General features: G+C 38.6%; 1 protein-coding gene across 11 annotated transcripts in view; it reads left to right on the top strand.

Moving 5' to 3' along the window:
- MARCHF1 (membrane associated ring-CH-type finger 1) overlaps nucleotides 1-27,827 on the top strand; it is a 150,916-nt gene that overhangs the window by 70,569 nt on the left and 52,520 nt on the right. For 4 of the 11 annotated variants that reach the window (XM_039323939.1, XM_039323938.1, XM_039323940.1 and 1 more), the window contains 2 exons: nucleotides 11,033-11,083; nucleotides 13,623-13,691. In XM_039323939.1, coding sequence (XP_039179873.1) covers nucleotides 11,033-11,083; nucleotides 13,623-13,691 — 120 coding nt within the window. Of the gene's footprint in view, nucleotides 1-11,032; nucleotides 11,084-13,622; nucleotides 13,692-23,136; nucleotides 23,316-27,827 lie in introns of those variants that run through there. The other 7 variants (XM_039323943.1, XM_039323942.1, XM_039323947.1 and 4 more) reach the window with 3 other exon arrangements.

The raw sequence follows: 27,827 nt of genomic DNA, 5'->3' as shown, positions 1-27,827 counted from the left end.
GCCGATTTCAGCGCTCGCGGAAGTCGCCTTATACGCCGGCATTTACGGTACATTAAAAATTTATCTTTACCTATTATTTTTGTCTATAAGCCACTTCTTGTGCTGAGAGCTATAAAGTATTTTGGACACAATCAGGGTTTGTATCCATTCCATACTCTCAATATGTCATGTTTAACACTATGAATTTTAAAACCTTATCATACCACAAGCATCCATGCCACCCAAATCTCAGGTCATGTTTTTCTACCTGTAAAAACATTTATTTCTCAATTACATTCATTCTTTCATCTTGTACCAAACAATCTGCAAATGCAATTTTATATCAGATAAACCCAACCCTCCTAATTCCTTTTCATCTTGTAACACCTTATATTTAACTTCTGCCTTTTTCCCTTGAAATACAAATATCAAATTTGTCTGAAAAAGATTGTAATTTTATGCAGAATATTCATCTTTTCATAGAAATTCTCCCCAACAATGAGAAATGCGATTTCTCCCATTTTAACATGTCCTTTTAAACTTCATTTTATATCTTGAAATAATAGCAATATCGAAATATTTTACTGTTTTCTCAATCTTAAAATCAATTTTCTTCATCAGTTCTGTTTGATCCTAAATTTTACTATGTTTGTTAATATTTTCATCTTTTGATTATCAATCTTAAAACCTTCTAGTATTCTGAAATATCTTTGTAGTGATCCCTTTATTTTGTAGGTTAGTCTAACAATCTTCTCTTTCCTTCCCCTTAATACTTTAGTCTTATTTTACACTCCATAGTTACAGTCATATAGTCCCTTATATTATCTTGTTTTATAAACTCTACTCTATTTTCACAAAATTCCAGTCCATTTGTCTATTAATTTCCAATACTTTCAAAATCACTTTTGACAAAACTTAATCTTTCAAAATTACAGTTTCCTTTATCAACTACCGTAAATGCTGGCGTACAAGGCGACCTGGCGTATAAGACGACCCCGTCTTTATAGCCGGGCCGCATTCCGTCTTTATAGCCAGGCCGCATTTCTGGCGTATAAGACGACTCGGCGTATAAGACAACCCCCGTCTTTGCGCTGATTTCAGCGCTCGCGGAAGTCGCCTTATACGCCGGCATTTACGGTAAATATCAAATCTTTAGTAAGTTCTTTGCTAATGTTTTAAAATCATTCTTTTTTCCCCATCTCCTTTGATTCTGAAAGACACTTTATTCACCATGTAGTTTTCCCTTTATTCTGCTGATCTGAAGATTGCTTTAAATTGATTGTATCCAATAATGGTTAAGAAAGTACTTGTTTTTCAAACCTTGGGTCCATTACAGGCCTCATTGCCCTATCTCTCAATTCACAAATCAAGTACAAAAACAATGTTTCTTGAAATCTCTTCTTGGGGATCAGCCTTCCAGAGTACAGAGGGGTCATCTCACAGTCTTTTCTTATGCAGAGAGACTCTGCTAATTAGAATTTTTCATCTGGTCACAAGACTCTGCCACAGTGCCATCCTGGCTCCTTCAGAGATGTTTAGCTTGCAATTGAACATCACTCAGAAGTCCACTATGCTGCACTAATCTGATATCCTGAAATAGTACATATACATATATTGCATTCTTTTATAGAACCAGTTCATACAAATAATGCATAATGAGGAAAAACTAGGATATTCTATAAAAAAGCATTTTAATCACCTGAAGAAATAGATTCTTTGTCCAAATATATTTTACATTGTGAAATTTTAATATTGTTAAGGTGACCAACTTTTTTACAATGAAAAGGAGGACACAAATAAATTGAAGAAAAAAAATCATAAGTAAAAGAAACATTTTATTCATTGCAACAATAATACAGAATACACTATAATATGATAAATGCATAATAAAAAACATTTGTAACAATAACATTTTATATTGTAATTACGCTTACATGCCGCGCCCCCGCCCATAGCCGCCCCACCAGCACTGCTGCCCCGCTGTGTAGAGTGGGCCCCGTAGCTCCCAAAGCACCAGCTGCACCGGCTCCGGCCCCGGAGGGCAGCCCGCCATCGACACATCCCACCTGCAGCCGCCCACCAGCGCCACCACCCACCCTGCACAGCCATGTGTAGAGCAGACCCCGCAGCTCCTACAGCACGGGGGCATCTGCCTTCCACCGCCCCTCACACCCCCACCCACAGCAGCCCCGCCGCCCCTGCCTCTTGCGCCCACAGCCATTATTACCCTTGCAGAGTTGAAGATCAAAAGAAAGTTACTATGGCGTCGCCGCTCCAGTCTCCTCCAGGTAGGAGATGGTGTAGTTGGGTACCAGGGAGGGGTGCAAAGTTCCTGCCAATTCGCCTTCGCTGCAGACAATTTACATGTGCTAAGTTTGCTGGCCAGGTGTTTTGGAGCGCTCAGCAGCAATTCCTATTGGCTTTTGAAAGCCAATAAGGGGAGTAGCACAGCTCATGCAAAAGTTGAAAAAAAAACATCAAAAAAAGGTGCCGGAATGCCGTTCTGAGCACTCTATGAGAAAAAAAAGCCCTGCAGATTAGTCTTCAACTATCGAAAAGGAGGACATGTAGGAGGACACTTTTCAAGTGAGGACAGAACTTACAAAAGGAGGACTGTCCTCCCTAAAGGAGGACAGTTGGTCACCTTAATATTGTAAAAGTGGGCAATCATATAAATTTGTTTCCTAAAGTTGCTTTTTCAAGGTCTTTAAGGTCCCTTGAAGACATTTCATCTCATCCAAGAAGCTTCTTCAGTTCTGACTGAATTATGGAGAATGGAAGAATTTATTATACTCCTTGCATCTGGTCATTAACATTCTTTCTGAGAGTTGTTGAGGCCACTTGGAGATTTATCCATGCCCTCAGGGTCACCTGAATAGTGAAATGGGTACGGAACCTTTTTGGAACTGCTGAAAGGACTATGTTGTAAACAGGAGAAAGGTGGTGTCATATCCCTCCCCCTCTGTTGAGAGAGGGCTATTGAACTTTAATGTAGATGACCTTTTTGAGAAGCGAAACATCTTCAAGGAAAAATAAAGTCCGGTTGCCTCTTGAAAAAGCACCTTTGGGACAACCATGACCTGGATGACTGAGAATCTTCACAGACAAATAATTGTATGGTTGTTGCTGTTGGTTGGGGGTGGAGCGTGTTATGGACTTCTCATTTTGTATATTTTTAATGTGTAAACCACCTGGAGGTGAATTAGGTGGCCATATAGATTTATCAAGCACATAAATAATATGGCAGTCCTTCTCCATCTGGTGCCCCAAATATGTTGTGCTACAACCATCACAGTGTTTATCTTGCATAATCAATATGTTGGTGAGAATGTTGTTATTGATTGTACAACTGAGCAGAGGAATCAATTTCAATCAATATTTGTATCTTCCTGGTTGAAAATCAAATACTTCCATAACTGAGTCATAGAAAATATAGTAAACAATTTAATACCAAATTAATATTTATTGATATATTTTTATTTATAAAATGTATAGGTTGCCTATCTTATTTCAAGGCTTACAAAAGAGAAAAACTACATGAACTAAAAACATAAATAATACAAAATTCAATTAAAAGAAAGTGAGGGTTGGAGGTGGATGAGGGCAGGAAGTGAAATCTGTTATTAATTAATCAACCACCTCCACTCTGATGGCCCCCCCATTGGGCCCCCAAGCTAACTGGCAGATCCAGATCTTTATGCCCTTAGGGAAGGTCAGGATGGTTAGGGCCAACCTCACACTGGCATCTAATTTGAGGTATAACTTATTTGAAACATGATGAAGACATATATGGACATGGATGTTATTTGTTTACTGTATTTATTTGTATTTAAAATGAGGAAATCAGTTAAATCTTCTGTATATTTGTCTGAGGGGAAGTCAATAGAACTCAGTAGATTAGAAATACTTAGAAATATCAAAGAATTTTACCTCAGTAACTGCTGGGAGCATATTGAGGTTTTTCATTACTAAAGGAATAATAATCATATAAGTGCTAGCAAAAACATTAACACGTCAATTCAGGGTTGCATGTACATAAGGTGGTGTACTGTGATTTGGTTTTTTTTTTAGAACAAATGTTCCCTCTAAGTCTAAGCCCATAGAAGCATTTCTGCCAGAGGTGAGTTCCAGTGCTTGTTGAAATAGATATGTAATCATGGAATGTAAGTGTACGGCACTTTTATCCTTCCAACTTGTTCATTTTAAAAATTAAGTTCCACCATCTTCTGCCATTAAACAAACAAATTAAATTTAAAATCTGTACGAGCACAGTATATACCCAGCAAAAAAAAAAGATTGGATTATATCAATTTGCATATCATTCTAGAATTGTTCCATACTTCCCTTTACTATTTGGACTGGTGGCATGTCCCAATGAAGATTCTTCTCATATGTATAAATAACTACAGTGCAGATTGCAAAAAGCCAAATATGAATATTTAGATGTCAGACTTTTAAAAACTGTTACAAACAGTAATGCTTCACTATTCTGAAATTTGGAAGAATTTATTGCCAGTCTCTAAGCCAGACAGAGAGATGCCAAATAGATACTGGTGGCATCAGTGCACATTACAAAAGAATGCTGCTTTTTAAAAATATGTGCAAAGGCAAAGCTTCCTTGTCTTGTTTGTTCTGACACCAGGTCCTTTTGCTGTCCAACTGCTCTTCTCATTTGTTATAAATGAAACCAGTCTTCACATTTGGCCTGCTTTCTATGGAACTATTGATTGCTGGAATAAAAAAAGTGTATTCATGCTAAAGTAGTCAGACTAACTCTGCCAATGTTATGTCTTTCCATGGATACTTCTCTTTTGAATTTTCTTTTTGCAATGCCAACTTTCATAGAGTTTTCTTCTCCATGCTTTTCTGAAATGAATATGGGTTCTTTGATACTTCCATACTTTGAAAGTAGGGATATAGAAGATGCTGAGTTACTGAAATATTATAAGAACAGAAATAATTAAAAGAAGGAATGGTGAATTACATTCTACAAATATTTTGTTAACAGGTGGTAAGCATAAAATTTTTTGTTTAGTGCATGGCATATCATACATGGACTTGCAATGTACGTTAACATTTCACCTAGATTAATAAAACACAATAAAATATAAATATTAAAAAGATCTATATTCAAATACCAATGTGTAGGCCATCTAACCATGAAAATGCAGCATAATTTATATTTTTAAAAAATCTAATACTAGACTGGTATATTATCTCAGCTTGCAGTCGGTCACAATGTGTTTAAGCCCCACAGTCACACTGAGGGGAGAATACTATGCCCCATTTATATACTGAGTCCCTACAGATGTCATGTGAAGAGGGAATCTTATTCAGGATTGTCCATTGCTGGCATGATAGTTCAAAGCCTGCCACCATTTTTGTGGTGGGGTCATTCTATGTCTGGACATTAAATGACCCATTTGGCTTTCCGTTGGGAATCGATGTTAAAGATGTTGAGCAGATGCTGCGCATGTACCATTGGGGGTTTCCTGGATTTGAGCCTTCTGGCTGATAAATGCAGAAGGTCAGCATGCACCATAGGAGTGAGTTGTTCATAATTTTTCTGTATTCTTTCACTAGTTTATCTTGCTTTCAAAAACTGGTGGAGCTACATGGCTCAGAACAGGAAACTAGCTGTTCTGTCCCAGACTATGTGAGTCTTTTTTAATTCACAAGGACAAACCCCTCTTTTAACAAGTAGGCTGGAAATGCAGGGAAAACAAACCCCTTTTACAAGTTAGGTACAGACCTGAAAAATATCCTAAAAGCAAAGGCAAACAAAACACTATGTAAATGGAGAATTGTCTAAGGCCAACAAAACACAATTCAAATGGAGACCTGTTCACAAGCAAGGCAAACAAAACAGGATTCCATGAAACTTGAGTCCTTTGCAAACAGTTGCCTTCAGCAACCAGTACCGCCCACACCTTCCCTTTTTATTATGCAGCCCCAAGGCGTGGCTTCTCAATTCCTTCTCCTCCTCCCTTGGAGTTGCCCCATGGCCTCCCTCTGTTCTGCTCTGTTTGTGAGCCAATCTGTGCCAATCTGTGTTTGCGAGCGTCTCTAATATCTTCCAGCTGTGAGTCCTCAAAGTCTGACTCAGCTTCCCTGCACAGCTGAATCTCAGCCTGAGCATGATTGGAAGGGCCAGGCTCTTCATCAGATTGTAAGTCCTGGGCTCATAAGAGCCTTCTTCCGACTCTGATGGCTCTCCAGGCCTTCCCCCCTCCTCTGATTCCCTGGACTCAGCTGCCAGGTCCAGTGGCTGGCACAGACTCACAACACTAGCAAGTCAGAGAGCTTTTAATCCTCATGGTTTTGTTGAGTCTGGCATCTAGCTTCTAGTATAACAGCTATTAAGCTATACAAAAGAACCGTATTCTGCTGTGGAATAGACCATCCCTACGGCTGATGACTTGAGGATGGCAGCTGAAGCTCCCCGTTTAATTCCATATATTGTCTGGAGTATGTTGTTTCTAGAATTGATTTTAGCTGCTATATTCTATAGATGTATCTTATAGGAGAAACTCTGGTACAGTGTTGTTGCAAGGTACTTTGGATGAGGAGTAAACTTTTTTTAAGTAGATCTATGGGATTTCATATGCTAGTTTGTTAAGATAGAAACACTGTTTTGCTAAGAGTAAACCTCCAGTCAATGAAGAATTTTCCCAAGATCTTAAGATCTTTGGACAAGAGGCTTTGTGTTTTTCTTGTATTTCTATGGCCAAATCATCATCATATCCAAATTTGTATCTCCTTGTTGCTGACATATCTGATAAGTTGAATAGTAGGTGCCTTTCCAGAGCTTTGTGGGAGGCCATTATTCTTTTTACCTTATTTATGTTTTTGCCCATTATTAACTGGAAGGATCTATCATTCAGCATGTTATTAATTATTTGACAAAGATTTTTGAAGGGGATAATATGGCACAGTCTAAAATGTGTTGTATGCCGAAGTTAGATCTACGAACATGGGCATGGTTTTAGGTCTTGATGGCTTCAATATAGCCTATTGGGCTTAATACCTGATCTATAGAGCTCTGGTTTTGTCAGAAGCCGCTTGTTCCATGAACAAATTTTCATTTATGGGATCAATCCTGTTTATAATTAAACTTTCCAGGAATTTGTAGCAGGAGCTCAAAAGGGATGGTAGCTTTCAACTTTCTCTTGTGGTTTACCAGGTTTTAAAAGTCATTTTATTTTAGCTTTTTTTGAACTCTGGTGGGAGGCAGAAACTACTTAATGAAGAATGTCACATAGAAATCTTAAACTTTATTAGCTCACAAGATAAAGAATTTGCAAAAGTTCTTTTCATTTTGTAGAACAGAAATTATTTGTTGATTCTCTTTTCTCAGTTTTCTGAATAATGTCATTCAGTCATGTGCACTTTAAGACTGTACTTCTTCAAGTATGTATGAATAAAAAGATCCAAAATGTATGTTTTCAGAAGGATCAGGCAAGACAAGATTTATTTTAACGCTAAATATGTAGAGTCAATTTAAATCTACATATTTAATTAATTTAGTTTTTGAAATGCTTTTGGCCATTAATCAAGTATGTGGCTAGTTGTTCTACAATGTTGATTGAATATTGTCCACTAATAAATATGATCTGGTTGATTTCAATTTGATTTATTCTAATTTCTCTTTTTAATTAGAGAATGTAAACACTAATAGGAGCTCTGGTGGTGCAGTGATTAGAATGCAGTATTGCAGGCTATTTCTCCCCACAGCCTGGAGTTTGATCCTGATGGGCTCAAAATGGATTCAGCTTTCCATCTTTCTGAGGTTGATAAAATGAGGCTCCAGACTGTTGAAGCCAATGCTGTCATTGTAAACTACCCAGAAAGTGCTATAAAGCACTATGAAACGGTATATAAGTCTAAGTGATACTGCTATTGCTAATACATTGCAGAGCATAGATAAACATCTCACCCAAGAGTATAGCTAGCAATAAGGCATAAAATGCATGAGAAAGAACTATTTTGTTTATTGTTTTCTGTATTGTATTCTGCAATATAAGATGATGTAAACCAGACATGTCAAACTCGCGATGTCACATGATGTCACACAATGTATTGGGACAGTTTTGCCATTGCCGGCAATGGGGTGGGCGTGGCTTCCAGATGACACATCTGGCCTGTGGGCCGGCAGTTTGATACCCCTGATGTAAACAGTTACTTTTGTATTTTTGGTATTCCGTGGTCCTTTTAACAGGCTTTTGTTCTAACTACTGAAACACGCATATTGACAAACTTCATTCAAGACATAAATAGCTATCACACCCTTTTTTCTGAGCACTGTCCATTTCTGGTGTACTATCTTTAAGCATATACAGTATATTGTACTAAGCAGTGTGGTGCCTTATGCTATTGTTAAATATAAATTTCTGTTTTCTTATAAAGGTTTGGAAATATTATTTGAAAATAACATCATATTTTCTTTCAGGTGATGCTAGGAAACTACTATACTGACTTTATGTTCCACAGAGTTCTATTTTATCTCCTATATGTAGTTTGACATTGATGTGAAATTACTAGGGAAAGTCATTCAGGCCTTTGGAATAGAAATCTATCAGTATACAGATTACATCCGGCTCTACTGATTTCTATCTTCTATCTCTAAGAAAGCAATCAATACATTTGAATATTCCCCAATTTCACTGTTGATGTTCAGGAAACTAGTTAAGCGCTAGGTTTTTCAAGGAACATTTAGGAACTGAGAAATTAAAAGAATAAATATACTTGGGAGAATTACATACAATGTACATATCATTTTATATTGCATTAGATTTTGATTATATATATAATTTTATTTTAATATGTATTTTATTAAAATTTGTATTAAGAATATTTTTATGTTGATGGTCCAGTAAGCCCCTAAGATTAAACTGAATGAAGTGGCATAAAAATATCTGTAATAAATCAAGAACAAATTAATCTGGTTATTGTTTTTTCTGTGAGCAACTAACACTGTAAGTAAGTTTCCCTTTTCAATTACTATCTTTTTTATGTCTGGTATGTACCAATCCTTAATATTCAGGAAATCTGATGTAAAATGGATAAATTTTTAATATTTTTAAAACAGGCTTTACTGAACTAAAATATATCAAAAATCATTTTTAAATACATAGATGAAACATTTATAAGTAACTAAGCAGAATTAACTGTTTGAAAAGAAAAGAAATTAAAAGACTGAATTTGTCTTCGAGAAGCATTCCAAAGCCATGGAATTACATAAAGACTTTCTAAATTTTCATTGACTGAAAGCCAGTGGGAGAAAACACTGGTTGCCACTGTTTTAGTCCAGTCTTAGGGCTTTGGGATGGAAGTAGAGATGGAAATAATTATTCAATCTCTACTGCTTGACTTTCTAAAGTTGATGTCAGCTTTAATTTGGAATCATTTACTGGATATATACTTGTTCTCCCCAACCTTGAGGAAATATCATGCTGCTTAATAAATTAAGACTACAAGTAGCTTTCTTTCTCAATAAGAAAAAGATTGTCTTTTCTGTTATCTTTCTCAATACCCAAAGTTCTAATCTGTAAGAATTGAAGGCATTTATTATTTCCTATATACCATACTAATTTTTTTGTTTGTTTGTTTACTGCCACTAGTGGTAGCACTTTTCTCACCCTTTGCTATCTTCTTGAGTTTCTTGACATTCTACCAGCCCAAGTAGACTAGACATGAGTTAGCAATGAGGATCCTGCTGGTGAAGATATTTTAGTAGATAGTTCATCAATTCATCTGAACGCAAGTATGTAGTGGAATAACCTGGAGGAACACGATGCAAAAGGAATAACCTTGAGTAACAGGAGGAAGAGCTGCAACCGACAACAGTCAGATTAAAAAACAAATCTGACTCTGGGGCAGATCTGTATATGAATCTCAAATAAGACCCTCCCTAATTCTCATGAAAATAATGGGAGGGAGGAAATGCATTAAGATTTCTTGTGAGACCTCCAAAATAGACCAGACTAGGAAACAAAAAGTTATACATGCTAATCCTATCTGTATTATAAGGTTATAGTAACACAGGGTATGACTAGTTTCATCTTTATTGAGACTCAACAGGTACATAACAGTTATTATAATTAGTATCAGGTTTATGATGTGGGATAACTTCTATTTTCATAAGACGCAGGGTCAAGGCTGCTTAGATTATCTTCTCAATTTAGGACAATAACCCAACAATTTATTTCTTCTTGTTCCAGTGTTAATCCTACAGGTGTTTTATATAACTGCTAGGAAAATAAGGACTAGCTTTTGTAACTAGATTTTATTACTGTAGACCAGGCCAAATTACATCTCTCACACAGACAGTTTGGGCAAAAAGAGTTTCTTTTCAATGGAACAGAATGCAAAACATCAAATGAAATATGAGACATCAATGTATGGAGGAAATTAGTTCTTACCTTGTTTTTGACTATGGTTTGGGGGAGCCCTGACTTACACTTAAGAAATCATATTTTATGAATATTGATGCAATATTTTCCCCTAAATGTGTTCTGTACAAAAGGCTTAATTTGGAATGAGTCCATGAATGGTTAAAATAATCCTTCCTCAATCTTTATGGGCTTTTATTCTGAATATGTTTTCTCTTCTTCGACATCCCCAGTGTAAAATCTACATATTCTTTATTTCTAGTTGGGGAATTTTTTACCCATTTATGTTCTCTTTCTATATCATTTACCTTAATTATTAAGTCTGTTAAATAATGGTGAGGATCCAAAGAAATGCATAATTAATTTCTTTGAACGAAGGAACCTTTGGTTTTCTTGGGCAGTACCTCTCCATACCATGCCACTTCTGAACTGCAGAGGCTTTCAAAAAATTAGTTTATAATATAGCATAAAGAATTCTTGTTAAAATAATACAAAAGTAGAAACTCTTGAGCTTTTCAGCATGCTGAAAGTATTTCTTTGAATTCCAGTCAACAATCTATTACAAATTATATGAACTTTTCAATGGAGAAATGAAGTAATGATAATACTTGTAAGTTTATTATAGCCCAAACTAAACAGATCTTATTTTTTTAAAAAAACAGAATGAGAAATCTCCAGGGCGCTCAACGAGTCGATCAAGTAACATTTCAAAGGTAAGTTGTAAGTCATTCTCAGGGAGTTTTGTTGCAACATGTGTATTATTTTGGTAGAATTGTAGGTACAAATTAATTCTGTTGGATATAAATGGGGTGTGGTTCTGACTAAGGATGCATGTCTACATGTTTATAAGGCACTTTGATTCTACAAGAATAACAGCAACACTTTGAAATGGTTGAAATAGCTTTGAAATTGAGCACTATACTTTCATGTTAGACTCCATGTTAGACTGGTGTTATTCTTTTATTAGTAGAAAGGAGACAGCATTTCCTTCTTTTAGCCTTAATCTGTTTCCTTCCCTCAGTTGTGGATATCAGATCAAGCTAAAATAAGGGATTTTTCTTCCAATAAAAGGAAAACAGATTTCATTTTCTTCCTTGCAGTTTTTCAGCAGCTGCATATCACAGGAAGGCCTTATTTTAACAAAAGGTAGTGATAGTTAAAAAAAAAAGTAGGTTGCTCAAGTAGCATTCTGTCTTTTTCCCTCTCTCTTCCTCTTCTTTTTTTTGTGTTATCCATATCTCCATATTTTCTCAGCATAAATGGAAATGTTACAAAATTTACACTGGGGAAAAATGGCAAAAGCATTGTAACATAAGTCATTGTTAATCTAGAGCACATGGGTGTTTGTGTGTGTTTGATCATGACAGTCTGTCCCTAAAGGACCATCTGGTTTTTAGAGAGGGCTTGTGGGTTTTCCCAGCTCTCTAGTGAGCAGTTCTACTCAGCCTCTTGTAAGTGGCTGGCATCAGAGGTGAGCCAGGCAATAGAAATTATTGCTCCCAAGTAGCCTCTTTCCAAGGCACCCAAAATCACACATCAAGTGCCTATGTAAGAAGTCTAGAAGCAAATCCAATCAACTTGGATGCATCCCCATATTTAATCTACACCTTACTATGGAGTTGAAGTGTTTTTACTTCAGTTTCCTTATTATATCAGAGAACTGTTTTCCAGTAATTGTGAGCTTCCTTTTTGGGAGGAATTATTTCTGAGATCTGCCATTGACTGTACTATAATCACTTTCTGTAGTATTTTGATAATGTCATTTGGATTTACTGTAGCCTTTATTTTGCATGGACAGAATTTTTTGTTATAATTGGCGTACTGTTATTTGGGTCTGTTCTGGTTAAATTTTATATGAACATTGACTTATATCTACAGAATATATTAAAATTGCATTATTAATAATAGTACAAAGTAGAAACTGATACAGATGCAAGACAGAACTTTGAGCCTACTGCTAGTTGTCCAATTTAGCTTGAATTCCTTTTACAATAGTGAAAAGGTAAATATATATCTCTTTTATTAACTCCCACCTCACCCTAAATACCTAACTGAATAATCTTTTTTAAGAAATGAAAGTAGACAGAAGTAGCAAAGGAGGGAAACTGAGTAGGAAGAAACTAAATAAAGAAGCTAGAAGACTTCATTTCTGAAAAGTTGTATCAAGCTGTATTTGTCCATTGTAAACAGGCTTTGGCAAGAATTCAAGTGGCTATGTAGTGTGTTTTAAAAAGCTGTTCATATCCTTTCATTCTTGATGCCTCTGAATCACATCTCACAGAGTTTTCAGAATTATAGCAACAACAAAAAAAAGCCATTTTTAATCAAGCAAGATGTTAAATAAAAATCATGCTGGAATTTATAGAGTTTTGTATCTAAACTATAGGAAATTGAGAGTTTATACACTAGAGGTAAAGCCGTTGCTATGAAGGTAATGGTTGTAGCTCATATCAGAACAGAGCTATAGGAGAGTCAGTGTTGATATTTCAACTGATGGGTCCTGCAAAGTCAATGAGCTTTCCATGATTATCCAAACATACTGCTTCTGATGCCAAGCCAATGTCTGTCATTTGGAAACATGCCACCATTACTAAAGTCAAGAGCAAAAAGACAATTCATTTTATTGAATCTGATATTATATAAATCAACATAACTCTCAAACTATCTTACTAATATACAAATTGGCTTGTATGATTTAATATATCTCATTTGAAAATGCTTAACAGACTGCCTCATGTATGCTGATATTTCTAGTTAGCTAGCTAGATCATAGATGAGTTTTGTACTAGGATACAGGAAATAAGAAGACTCATAGTTGTAATAATTTCTTGGAGACTTAAGCTCAAGAAGAAGATATAACAGTTTTGTACAAGTGGAGAAAGTTTGAAATAAATAAATAAATCACTTATTTTTTGCTGCTATAAAACATCCCTGACTAAGCCGTGGAACAAAATATGGGACTGGAGAACATTATATCATAGGATAACTCTACAATAATTTATTACACCTGGCCACCTGGCAATCATTAGCAGCATTTTAAAATAAATTTATCAATCTAGGCAAGCAATTGTGAATCTGTTCCTTGTATGCTCTTTTGGATAATCATTTATATAATGGAAACACTGTTCAAAGAAGGATGCACAAACAAATGAATGTCATGCTATCTAGATGACAGTATATAAACCTGCAACATAAGTTGGAGCCTTTTAAAGGGCACTAAGTTTGCAAACTTCATTTTCTAATCACTTTCAGAAATTTCCTCTTAACTGTTCCAATCTACTAGAGATCTTCAGAACTACAGTTTTGAGAAGTCTGCATCAAGTGAGTTTATCTTCAACTGTGAACAAAAGAAAAATTAATTACAGGCTAAAAAATTTAAAGATTTTGAAACAAACAGCAAAAAGCTAAATAAACTAAGCTAAATGTTTGTCCAGTCTCCCACCTTCCCTTTCTAGGAAAGTGGTGGCATTGCAGCTTCAGAGGACCTTGGTGGAAATGGATTATCTCTAGGTTTTAGGCCAAATAGGACTGAAACGATATTTGACAGGAGGAGGGACAGAAATGGTGCATCCATCCTTGCTCTCCTTGACCTCTCAGTGGTTTTTGATAACATCGGACCTTAGTATTCTTTTGGGCTGACTTGCGGAGTTGGGGTTGGGCGGCACAGTTTTGCAGTGGCTCACTTTTTTCCTCCAAGGTGAATCCCAAACAGTGTTAATTGGGAGGGAGAGGTCTCGCCCAACATTCTCTCTGCTCCTCTTTAACATCTACATGAAACTGCTGGGTAAGATTATCCATCACCTAGGGACAAGGTATCTCCAATATGCTGATGACATCCAGCTACATACAGTCTCTCTGTCCTGGGTGAGTAGCGATCCACTGAACATTCTTCCACAGTGACAGGAAACTCTTGGCATCTGGATGGGGAACAGCAGGCTTCAATTGAACCCTATTAAGATGGAGTGGCTATAGGTGTGTCCAGGAGTTTTTGATCCTGGGTGGGGTTGCACATATGATGTTTACTCTGTGAATGGCACTGGATACCAGTTTGCTTCTGGTCCAATTCAAGGTGTTGGCCATGACCTATAAAGTCCTTTGTGAAATAAGGAAAACGCTACCTAGAGAACCAGCTTTGACCCATCCTATTAGTTCAGTCAGGAAAAGCATGCTACAGGCCCTGTGAGTCAGAGTATTCCAACAGGCAGGATCAAGGAAGAGGACTTTGTCCACTACCCCTGCTTTATGGAACATCTTGCCCCTAGAGATAAGGAAAGCCCGCAATCTTCTGGCCTTCCGCAAAAGGGTCAAAATCTGGCTATGTAGCCTTGCATGGGTGACATAGGGCCCACACAGCTATGGGGCTGATTGGGCCCATGAAGTCCCTACCCTCAATTGAATTAACCACTCTTAGTCTCCATATCTCGGATCTCTTTATTTTTTGCAATTTTATGTTTTATACTTTTACATTTTAATCTTAAATTATTCAGTTTTAATGTTTTATTGTATTAATTAAATTGTACACCACCCAGAGCCCTGCTACACTTACACACACACACACACACACACACACACACACACACAGAGAGAGAGAGAGATGGTTCAGATAAATTTGGAATATTGAATTTTACTATAACATTTTGGAACTAACTATAAAAATAAACTTCTTGTAGAAAACAGACTTGCTCTGGCAATTGCTGATAATAAGTGATAATTTGAGAAAACGGTCACTGGAGCAACTAAGGATTTTAATAATAATAATAATAATAATAATAGGCGCCTTGGGTGCAATCCCAAAACAACTGGAGCACTACTTGAACACCATTGGCATTGACAAATTTGCCATTAGTCAATTGCAAAAAGCAGCCTTACTAGGAACTGCTTCCATCTTGCGACGATATCTGTAATACCATCAAACATCCACATCTGCCTATCCCAGGTCCTTGGTAAGGACTCGATAGGTAGACAAAATGCCAAATCCAGTCTGAACATCTGGCTGACTGTGCGATGATCAATAATAATAATAATAATAATAATAATAATAATAATAATAATAATAATAATAATAAAGTTGGAAGGGATCTTGGAGGTCATCGAGTCCAACCCTACTGTCCTGCTCAGGCAGGAAACCCTACACCATTTTGGACAGATGGCTGTCCAATCTCTTCTTAAAAACTTCCAGTGTTAGAGCATTCACTGCTTCTGGAGGCAGGTTGTTCCCTTGGTTAATTGTTCTAACTGTCAGGAAGTTTCTCTTTAGTTCTAGGTTGCTTCTCTCCTTGATTAGTTTCCATCCGTTGCTTCTTGTCCTGCCCTCAGGCACTTTGGAGAATAGCTTGACTCCCTCTTCTTTGTGGCAGCCCCTGAGATATTGGAACACTGCTATCATGTCCCCCTTCGTCCTTCTCTTCGTTAAACTAGACATACCCAATTCCAGCAACCGTTCCTCATATGTTTTAGCCTCCAGTGCCCTAATCATCTTTGTTGCTCTTCTCTGTACTCTGTCTAGAGTCTCAGCATCTTTTTTACATCGTGGTGACCAAAACTGGATGCAGTATTCCAAGTGTGGCCTTACCAAGGCATTGTAAAGTGGTATTAATACTTCATGTGATCTTGATTCTATCCCTCTGTTAATGCAGCCCAGCACTGAGTTGGCTTTTTTGGCAGCTGCAGCACACTGCTGGCTCATATTTAAGTGATTGTCCACTAGGACTCCGAGATCCCTCTCACAGTTACTACTATTGAGCAAGGTACACCCTATACCGGGATAGGCAACCTCGGCTCTTTTATGAGTCATGGACTTCAACTCCCAGAATTCCTGAGTCAGCATAGCTGCCTACCCCTGCCCTATACTATACCTGTACATTTAGTTTTTCTTGCCTAAATGTAGAACCTTACTTTTTCCACCATTGAATTTCATTTTGTTAGATAGCGCCCAGTGTTCAAGTCTGTCCAGGTCTTTCTGTATCTTAGAAAAAAAATACAAAGCCTGATGTTCTGAAATATCTGGACATATTGAATGAAATAAATCATTTTATAACTTTAGGAATATTAAAATACATATTTGAAAAATGGAGCCAGAAGGTAGTAACTATAGTATCAACACTGTCAGTAATGATGTCTGTTTCTATCGATAGACTGTCTAAAAGATATCAATAAAGGAATGCCAAGTGCGGACCAAATGTTATCTAACAAGAGAAAGTACGGAATGAGAGGCTAAGAGAATGATTTGTTGGATATATAAAAAAGAAACTGGCTGAAGTTTTAAAAATTAAAAAGGAAATACAAATGATAAACCAAGAAAATCATTGGTTTTATAGCTCCTATAAGAAAATATTTTGAAGATCATTTTCTTCAATTCTTCTTTATCCCATCAGATTTTTTTCATCTGTCTAATGGAAAGGAAAATTGAATTTTAAGACAACATGTAATTGAATTAAAGATTAACACTGTTATAAGTGGAAGGAATATAAAATTGGTTTATTTGATCAAGGTTAAAATAAGACTCTTTTTGCAATGTTCTTTTTGCTGACATCAGAATTGAAAAGTTGATGTTTAATTGATTTGCTTATATTAGCATTATGGATGGGATGTGGAATAAAGAGATTCTTTTTATTTTTATGGAGATGAATAGTTATTAAATTTGTTCTAACTGTTTTGAAGGTTGTAAGATAGTTCTTTATATATTTGTTTTCTTTTTGTTTATTATATTTTTTCCTTTTATTTTTCCTTTTTTGCATATTTTCATTTTTCAATTCTCTTCTCTTACTCTAACTTTCATTTATATCATGCTTTACTAATGTAATTAAAATTCTTAATAAAATTATATATTTTTTAAAAACTCTCGAAAGTTAAACAGTGGCTATCATCTTGTTACATGGTAATCCAGACATATAGTCTAATTACAATTGATAATTTATATATAGGAAACAACTGGAAGTAAAATTAAAACTGCAGATAAGATTTTGATTTCAGAACGCAAATGAAGAGGCAGAATGCATTTTAAGTCAGAAAAGGAGGGTAAGAATAGGTTAGCAAGCAAACATGATATTGGACTGTTCAGTTTTCTATATAAATTAAAGTTCCTGAATGATTCAAGATCATCAAAGATTAGTACAATGCAGGGAGGAAGACAATACAGTGTGAGTTTAATTTATGTGATGGAAATGCCCAGAGGCAAATCAGGATTCAAAGGCCCAAGAAGAAGGCAGAACTTCTGTTAGCCAAGAAAGGATGCCAGCTAGGTTCTACCAAAAACCCTTGATTAACTTTTTAGGGAATTTAATAACAGCTACACACTTAACAATAGCTTAATACAGACTTACTGACATAGTAGCAGAACTGTAGAGAAAAATAGTAATTTTTCTGGACAGTGAGAATTTTAAACAGCTTATAATTATATTAGATGGTTTGGCTAGACTAGAGCCTGTTGCTATGACAATAAAGGTCATAGTAGAGCCCACATACGTTGTCTGCAATAGCAGCTAAATTTAATCTCACAGGTTTCAGGTAAAACTGTAAAATCACAAAGGTTTGAGAAACTATGCCATTTATTGTTTGGTTATATGGACCAACAATCTGATTTATTGTTTGGCAAAATCACATGTTCATGTTTATCTCTCTCCCACATACACAACAACGTGTGTGTGTGTGTGTGTGTGTGTGTGTGTGTAAGTAATATCACATTTAATACTAAATAAACTCAACCTCCTCGTATAAATCTTTTGTTTTCACCACAGATTAGGAAGATTGCCAACACTTTGAAAGAGCTACCTCCCCTTCTTGTTAATTAATTTTTAACATTACTTGCCTCTTTTAAATTTTATATATTGTTTTATACTATAGATAGATAGATAGATAGATAGATAGATAGATAGATAGATAGATAGATAGATAGATAGATAGATAGAGTGGTGGGATTCAAATAGGTGAACAATCGGTTCTCTGTGTGGATGCCGCTTCAGGAAGTCTGTTCTGGGCATGGGCAACAAAAAATTAGCTACCGGTTCCACCAAAGTGGTGCAAACTGGCTGAATACCATTACTGGATAGATGTATAGATGGATGGATGGATGGATGGATGGATGGGTGGGTGGGTGGGTGGGTGGGTGGGTGGGTGGGTGGGTGGATGGATAGATAGATAGATAGATAGATAGATAGATAGATAGATAGATAGATAGATAGATAGATAGATAGATAGCTTTCAAAGTGCACATATACATTTAAACATACTATGTACAACATATGTATAGACCTACAGCCTTACATATAAGTAACATATAAGTATTAATCACTATCCATCTTGAATACATAAGAGAAGGAGGAAGCTTTAGAGTTCACAAGGTTAATTCTGTATGGAACAAAACTTTGACTGAATCTGAATGTTCTGCTTTGGATACCACGAAGCGCCCACCCAGAAGGTAACAAAGAAAACAGGTCATGAAGAGGATGTGTAGTGTCCTGGATGGAAGAGAGGGAACTGCCAATGATCTTTTCTGCCATTCTCACCACTCTCTGCACCGCCTTCCTGTCTGAAGCAGTGATGCTTCCAGACCAAACTGTAATATTTTATTGTACATCGCCCAGACTCCCTCTGTGAGACAGATAGTTGGTTGTTAAATATGATAAATTAATACAAATAAAATAAAGAAGATAACATCCATTTCAAACCTCTGGTAAAATATATGATATTCAAAATATTTAACTTATCACAAAATAAAAATTCCTGATCTGACGTGTTGTTAAAAATATAGTGCATATTACAGCTTTTACTATTCAATATTTTGTATTCTTTATTTTGAACAATTTCTGGGGAACTTGAAGAAAACATACTGCAAATAGTAACAATCTATAGTATTGTTTATTCGAATTACATATTCTAAATATTTTATTCTACATATGTGCTCTACATATTTTATTCCTATAAAGAGAAACTCTGAAGTGGCCTAAGACCATAATCCTTGCATAAAGACCTAAACTGATGCCTGGAAGATAAATGGCCAGAACATCGAACAGTCAAATCCTTTAAATATCTGGGCAAATTATAGGAATTATATTATACAATGATATTATACTATATCATTTGGTACAACAGGGATGCAATATGTCTATTAGCTAATTTTGTGGGATGGTGCTCTAATTGGTTTAATTGGGCCACAGAGGATTTATTTTGAGATTAAATATAGGGGCTAGCAGAGGGGCTAGAATGTGTCCTTGCTTTAGTCCTCTATAGATCAGAATCTCATTAGGGTACTGGCCTTGGATGCTGCATCGAACTTTGATTGAAGAGGTCTTATAAAGGTTGTGCTTAAGCAATAATAGGCATCTGTCAATGGTTGTATGCAGAAGCTTAGACTAGAGTCTTTAATCAGAATAGAATAGACCTGGAAGGGATCTTGGAGGTCTCTAGTCCAACCCCATGCTAAAGCAGGAGATTCTATACCATTTCAGACAAGTGACTGTCCAGTCTCTTCTTCAAAATCTTCAGTGATTAAGTACCCACAACTTCTGAGGGCAAGCTGTTCCACTGATTAATTGTTCTCATTGTTAGGAAGTTTCTCCTAATTCCAGATTGCTTCTCTCCTTGGTTAGTTTCCATCCATTATTTCTTGTCTTGCCTTCTGTTGCTTTGGAAAATAAGTTGACACCCTCTTCTCTGTGGCAACCCCTCAAATACTGGAATACTGCTATCATGTCACCCTTAGTCCCTCTTTTCTCCAGATTAGACATACCCAGTTACTGCAACCGTTCTTCATATGTTTTAGTCTCCAGACCTTTAATCATCTTAGTTGCTCTTTTCTGCACTTTTTCCAAAGTCTCAACATCTTTTTTGTAATGTGGTAACCAAAACTGAATGTGGTACTAATATTTCATGTGATTTTAATTCTACGCCTGTTTATACAACCAAGGTTTGTATTAGCATTTTTGGCTGCTGCTGCATACTGCTGGCTCATGTTTGAGTGATCATCCACTAGGACTCCAAGGTCCCTCTCACAGTTACTGTTTTTGAGCCAGGTTTCGTCTAATCTGTACTTGTACATTTTTCTTGCCCAGGTGTAAAACCTTGCTTTTCTCCACATTAAATGTCATGTGATTGGATAGGGCCCATTGTTCAAGTCTGTCAAGATCTTTTTAGATCCTGTCTTTCTCTGGGAACTAGATAAAATGTGGACCTGAAATCAATAAATGCAGTATATATTGATCAACCTGATTTGGACATGTATTTTCCAGAAGTGAAATCCATTTGCTCATTTGCCAGTGCATGCTTGTCAATCCAATTAACTAATTTACTGTGTAAATGTCTAGCATACGTATTATATTTAGGAAGGTTGATAGGCCAATAGTTAGTGGACAGTCTCGGGTGCCCTTTTTGTAAATGGGCACAATAATGCCAAGGCTTCAGGTCTTTGGAATTTGTGCAAGTGTGATCAATATAAATAAACAGGAAACAAGAATGGGGATCCACCATTCCAGATTATTTTGTAATATTTCAGGCATGATAAGATCATTGCCTGCAGCTTTACCAGGCTTTATTTCAGCAATTGTAACTGGGGCCCAGTTTGGGTGCAGGTTGGTGTTGAGATCTAAATCAAAGTCAGGAAAATCTTCTTGTGAATATAATATTCTCCAGCATGATGAATGTAGCATCCACCGGTGGGTAATTTCAGCCTTCCTGCTCAGATGAGACTAAGACAGAACTTCAGCCACACCTCCTTTGGGCGGTGCCTTTCCCAGTTTTGTCTTAGTCTCAGCACAGTAGGACGCAATTTTGCTTGGCTCCTCAGTTAGACTAGCTAAATTAGTTTTTTTTTGCTTATTAACAGTAATTTTGGTGTGATTTGTTAGGTTTTGTTTTTAAGGAAAATTGTTAGAGCTAAACTTAATTTATTTAAGGGAGCCAAGGGCAGCTTAAGTGCCTTTTGCGTCCCTAAGGGGCTTGCAGGATTGCAGGCCACTTTTCTACTACACCAGATCGCCAAAAGGTTTTTAGCCTCCTATCAGCTCTTTAGCGCTGAAACGGAGGCTCTTGTCGCCGGGGATTACCGGGAGCACGATTCAACCAGAGGGCCTCGTTTTTCAAACCTCGTGGCCATGAGGCATTTGCCAGCACGAATGATCCGGATCACAGCGGAGGCTGCGGGCCTGAAACGCAAGTTATCTGGCATTCATTAGAGAAGGGGAGAATTTGATTTGTGAACCGCTTCTCTCATATACCTTTCAGTCCGGAGGGACTAAGTAGATTGGGGGTACTCTCCCTGAGGCGTCGCCATATTGAGAGTCGAAGAGGCTCTCGGCCACCATTTTGTTTTTAAAAAGCAGGCGTGGTTGCCATTTTGAAGCTCCTCGTGGGCCATTCTAACTTTACTGGGCCTAATCTGGATATTTGGCCTGCTGAGACAGGCTTTTATGGGGAATTCTCTGGCACTCCTTGGCACGTTTTCTCTCCTATTCAGGAAGATAACAGTAAATGAGGGTGTAGCCGCCATCTTGCATTTCATGTTCACATCCATACATCATAATCCTATTGTTTCTGTATACCCTTGGAGGGGGAATTAATTTAGAGTCCACCTGTTACTGTTAGCTCATGGCACTGTGCCTGCAGGGCCTAGACAGCCGGTTCTAGTGAACTGTCTGGTTGTTTGTCATCGTGGTTCATCAGGGTGCAGGGCACACCAAATCTGACATCTCTTATCCGGAATATCCAGTGTGCGATGGCAGACAATGCAACTCCTCAGACATCGCAGGGCTCTGATGTTCCCCCCGCACAAAAAAGCGCAGATCTTCTGATTTGGAAGCAGGGGGGGGGAGAAAAAGGCAAAGACAAAGCATATTTCCACCAAGGAGCCCTCCAAAGTAGCTGAGCGAGAGGCCTCGAGGAGACATCAGGCGCTGGAGAGAGAGTTTGCCAGAGTGCAATGGCTCATGTCCACTGAGGCTGAAGTGATTCCCCTGCTTCACTGGAACAATCACCATTCGAGCCACAAGTCATGCCTTCTCATGATGCCCCTAGGGGGAAACTGAACAGGTTGGTCCTCTTCCTCCTCTCCTCCTCCTCCTCCTTCTTCCATCACGCAGCAAGCTCCTGAGGTTACATACACTCCCACTGCAGCTGGAGTTCAGCCTGCAGATCAATATGGCTTATGGTCAGAGCAATTCCAGGCATTTATGCACCATGCCTTTGGCCAATTCATGGCCTCCTCTATGGGTCAAGGGCTCCCTCAGGTACCACCACCTCTGTCAATACCTTTATCTCAAACAGGACATGACCAGTTAATTGGTTCTGGTAACTCTGAGACTTCCTCTCAGTTAGGCAAGGAGGAGTTTGTGGACCTGGAGACGGCTGACATGCCTATGTCAGAGGATGAGGAAGCGACACCGGATCTGAGCCCGACTTTGGGTCTCTTTGATCCTTCCCTGTTCAGGTCATTACTTATGAAGGCCTGTACTACGGCCAAATTGGCTACTGAACAGGAACCTAAACCATCTACTTCCACGGCACAAGAATCTAATCCTTTGTTTGCAGAGAAAGTAATAGAGGAGAAACAAATCCCTTTCCCAAGTGTATTCCGCACCACGGTGGAGAAACAGTGGTCCTCATTGGCCTCTCTGCCTTCTCCCAATAGTACGGAAAAGAAACTGTATAATCTGTCATCTTCATTTGCTTTCCTTCTAGAGGTGCCTCCTGTGGATACTCCTCTCACCCATATCCTGGGTGATATGGCAGAAGCCCTAAAGGCGGAGGACAAATGGTTTGAGTTTTCTCTCCGCAGAGCTCACCATGGGTGATCAGAGCGGCAACATCTTCATCCTTCTTCGCAAGAGCATCCATAATGTGGCTCCGCGAATTGCAGGCCTTGATTTCTCCCGACCAGGTGCATGCATACCAGACATTGGGAAAATTAGTTGCTGTGTCAGAATATATGGCAGATGCATCTCTCCATTCTACCAGGTACTCCGCCAGATCCATTGCAGCTACTGTTTCATCCCGAAGGCTATTGTGATTAAAACAGTGGAGGGCTGACTTAAAATCCAAGTGGCGCCTATCCACAGACAAGTACAGTGGCACACACCTGTTTGGTCCTATTCTAGAACCGTACCTTATAGAGGGGAAAGATAAGCACAAGGTTCTTGTGCACCCCTCTAAGAGGTCGGATAGAAGGCCACAACAGGAATTCCACAAGCAGGCCTTTCGGGCCGGAGGTTCCTGGGAGTGGAGGCAGCCCTTTCGGACCGGGTAGTCCTGGGAATGGCCCAGAGATTCTCAATTCTTTTCCCCAAGACAGGATCGACAGCAGGACCGCCAGAATCCTGGAACCAAGGGCCAATTCCAGTCCAAACGTCCCTTCAGAGAGGCCAGGGGTCGACCTTATAGGAAGTCCAAGTGACGCCAAGGCGGACCCTACTATAGGTGGTTGCTTAGCATTGTTCAGCGACATTTGGGAGGTCACCACCAGTGACTCTTGGGTAAGGGAAACCATAAAGTACGGTCTCGCCCTAGAATTTCTATCCATTTCTCCAGATCATTTCATACAGTGTCTCACATCGAGAAACACAAACAAGGCCGAGTTGGTATCCACGGCCATATCCCATTTGTTAGAAATACAGGCAATAGAACCAGTGCCTTTGGGACAGAAAGGAACAGGGTTCTATTCCATTCTGTTCGTGGTTCCCAAGGGCCTCGGGAGGATGGAGGGCCATATTGGATTTAAAGGGACTAAATTACTTCCTAACCTACAGGAGGTTCAAAATGCAGTCCCTCAAATCCATTCTGGCCAGCATGAGAAAAGGGGATTTCCTCTCCTCCATAGATCTAACAGAAGTGTACCTCCACATTCCCATCCTCCCACGACACTGCAGATTTCTCCGGTTCTGTTATGCGCACCGGCATTATCAGTACAGGGCCCTACCCTTTGGCATCTCCTCAGCTCCTCGGGTATTCACAAAAGTATTGGCAGTTTTAGCTTCCCACCTCAGAATGATGCTGGTGCGCCTACAATGTTATCTGGACGATATAATTATCCAATCCAGCTCTTTCCATTCCACCCAATCGGACCTACAACGCACAATCGATACTCTTCAGAAGCACGGATTCTCCATGAATTTCAAGAAGAGTCACACAACTCCCTCCAATTGAATCCTCCACCTAGGAGCATTAATAGACTCAAATCTTTGGAAAGTTTACCTCTCACAGGAGCGCAAGGACAGCATCAGGGCACTTGTCCACAGAATCCAGAGGGAGAAGGTAGTTCCTCTGGTCCAACTGTCTCAGCTGTTGGGAAAGATGGTCTCCTGTCTGGGAATTGTTCCATGGGCCAGACTACATTCCAGAACTCTCCAGTGGTTCCTCCTTCCATTCCAGAGACGGAAGGTGAGCGCTTCCTCAAGGAAGGTGAGAGTTCCGCACCACACACTGGTGGTGGACGTCATCAGCAATAGACAAAGGGTCCCTCTTCAAGGAGCCTCCCAAGCTAACCTTGACTACGGATGCCAGTCTGTTCAGCTGGGGCGCTCACCTACAGAATCATATGGCACAGGGACAATGGTCCCAGTCGGACTTATCACACAATATAAATTGGCTAGAACTCAGGGCAATCCATCTGGCACTTCGTCAATTCTCTGCCCTAGTGCTTAATAAAATAACCTTGAAATGTATTTGGCAGGGGGGAAAAGGCAAGGATTAATCTAAAAATGTTACAAGATACAAGATTGAGAGGTGGGTTTGGTCTACCTAATTGGGAATTGTACTATCAGGCTGCAGCATTATCATGGATGAGAGAATGGATTTTACTGAGGAATACAAGATTATTGACATTAGAGGGACATGATCTACAGTTGGGATGGCATGTTTTCATATGGTATGGAAAAAACAGAATACATAGCTATTTCCAGAGACACCATATAAGGAATTATTTATTTGTGGTCTGGGAGAAAGTAAAGAGAAAGCATTATTTGAAGATTCCAAATTGGCTCTCAACTATGGAGGCGCTAATACACCCCAATATGTTTAACATGGGAAACATTATAAAATATAAAGACTTACTAACAGATATGGGGGAGTTGAAAACCAAACAACAATTAGAGGAACAAGGAATAAAGATGGATTGGTTCATGAGAATGCAAATACAATCTATATATGAAAAAGATGTTAAAATAGATGGTGTTAATTTGGGGACAACAGAGTTAGATGAAATATTCACAGGAACGGAAGAAAAATGGATTAAAATGTACAGTTATCTACTACATATGGAGTTAGAGAAGGAACAAGTGAAAGAGACAATGATAAAATGGACAAGGAATTTTGGATACACAATTGAATTAGATAGATGGCAGCAACTATGGGAAAGAAACTATAAATTGACAATGGTGACTGCATATAAAGAAAATGTGTACAAAATGTTTTACAGATGGCACATGTCTCCAGAAAGATTAGCTAAGATGTTTAAGGAAGGTCTATGAAATGTTGGAAATGTCATCAGATACCAGGTTCCTTCTACCATATGTGGTGGACATGTGTAGAAACTAAAACTTATTGGAATATAATTAGAACATGGATAGAAAAGATGATACAGCAACATATAGAACTAAGACCAGAAATATTCCTGTTGGGTATTCTACCAGAGAAATATAATAAAAAGAAAGCATATTTAATTATTCATATAATCATAGCAGCCAGGATTGTGTTTGCACAAAATAGGAAAGCACTGAAAGCCCCCCCAGAGGGACAGGTGATTGGGAAAATACTGGAATGTGCAGAAATGAATAGACTAACAATGACAATTAAAGATAAGACAGAGTCAGACTACTATGAAATCTGGGGAACTTTTTATGATTGGCTGGAAAGAGAATATGGTTAAAAAATAGTTAACATCAATTTAGATGGAAGAAGAAGGAGCAGATAAGGAGGGAGACCCAGGCGACACAGTATTGAATAACTGGAGGTTATATAATATTTATAGAAGTATATACCGAGAAGGTTAGATAAATAGAAGTATTAATGTAAGAGAAAATTAATCTTATTGTATATAATACAGATAGGGAAATTTGGAGAGAGGAATTGCTCGGACATTACCCCTGAATTGTATCTGAAGAGGGATGAGAGGGAAGAAAGGAGAGGAGAGAGAAAAGAGTAAAGGAGGGGAGAAGGAAGTAGGAAGGTTGGAGGAGAAGAGAAGTGGGGAGGTGAAGGAAAGAGAAGAGGAGAGGAAGAAGAGGGAAGTAGGGAAGAAAAGAAAGGGAGAAAGAAGGTAGAGAAGAAGGAATGTGGATACAGTGAAAGGGGAAATGGGTGAGCAACACCAAAAGTCATGTGTATGTATTTATTTCATTTTATCAAAAGTATCTTATATGTGAATGTAAAAAGAATGTATGTTAACATCTGATAAATATCACAGTATATGTATGGGGGGGAGTTTGGAAAAATAAAAAAAATATTAAAAAAAAAAATTCTCTGCCCTAGTGGTGGGAAAACATGTCCTGATAATGACGGACAATGTAGCTGCCAAGGCCCACGTCAACAGGCAGGGAGGAGAGGTGGTCTCTCATGTTGGAGGCCCTGGACCTGGGTCTGTGGGCAGAGTCCAACCTGGTCTATCAGTGCAGAACACATATCTGGGGAAGCGAATCGTCAAGCCGATTCACTGAGCAGGGTTACAGTCAACCACTCGGAGTGGCGTCTGGACCCGACCCTATTCAGGGAAATCTCGGCCAGATTTGGACAACTTCAAGTGGACCTGTTTGCCTCACTGGCAAACTCCCAACTGCCCAGGTACTTCATGAGGTTCCCATCACCGGGGGCGGAAGGGACAGATGCCCTCCACAGCAGGTGGCCCAGGGGACTCCTTTATGCATTTTCTCCTCTTCCCCTGATCCCAGCGACCATTCGCAAGCTTCTTCAAGAACAGGCAGAGGTTATCTTAGTTGTCCCACACTGGGCAAGATGACCGTGGTTTGCCAACCTCATGGACTTGTCACTCTCCCCACCGTGGAAGATTCCACTGGGCCGCATATCCCTCAGTCGGGGAAGACTTCTTCACCCATACCCCCAGTGGCTTCAACTAGCCGCTTGGCACTTGAGCAGGAGAGTTTAACCAGACAGTCCTATTTGTCTGGGGTGATTTCTATAATCCAAGCCTCAAGGCGGCCCTCGACCAATAGGATCTATGATGCCACGTGGAAGAATTTCTGCACGTGGTTACTACACAAAATCTTAGACTGTTGGCGGTCTAACATATTAAACTACCTTTTGGAAGGTTTAAATAAAGGTCTCTTATATAGTACCATTCGCAGACAGGTTGCCGCATTATTAACAGTCTTCATGTGTGACAATCTAGTCCCATTATCACAACACCCGGCAGTTGCTGCCTTTCTAAAGGGGGCAATCAATGCTAAGCCCCCTGCGGTACATCGCTATCCATCATGGGACTTACCAAGAGTGTTGCAGGCTTTCATGGAGTCACTGTTC

Source organism: Crotalus tigris, unplaced genomic scaffold (assembly GCF_016545835.1).
Source record: "Crotalus tigris isolate CLP2741 ecotype Arizona unplaced genomic scaffold, ASM1654583v1 scf7180000024287.791202, whole genome shotgun sequence".
In the NCBI taxonomy this organism is placed as follows: domain Eukaryota; kingdom Metazoa; phylum Chordata; class Lepidosauria; order Squamata; family Viperidae; genus Crotalus; species Crotalus tigris.
This window is presented reverse-complemented; position numbering and strand designations above follow the sequence as displayed.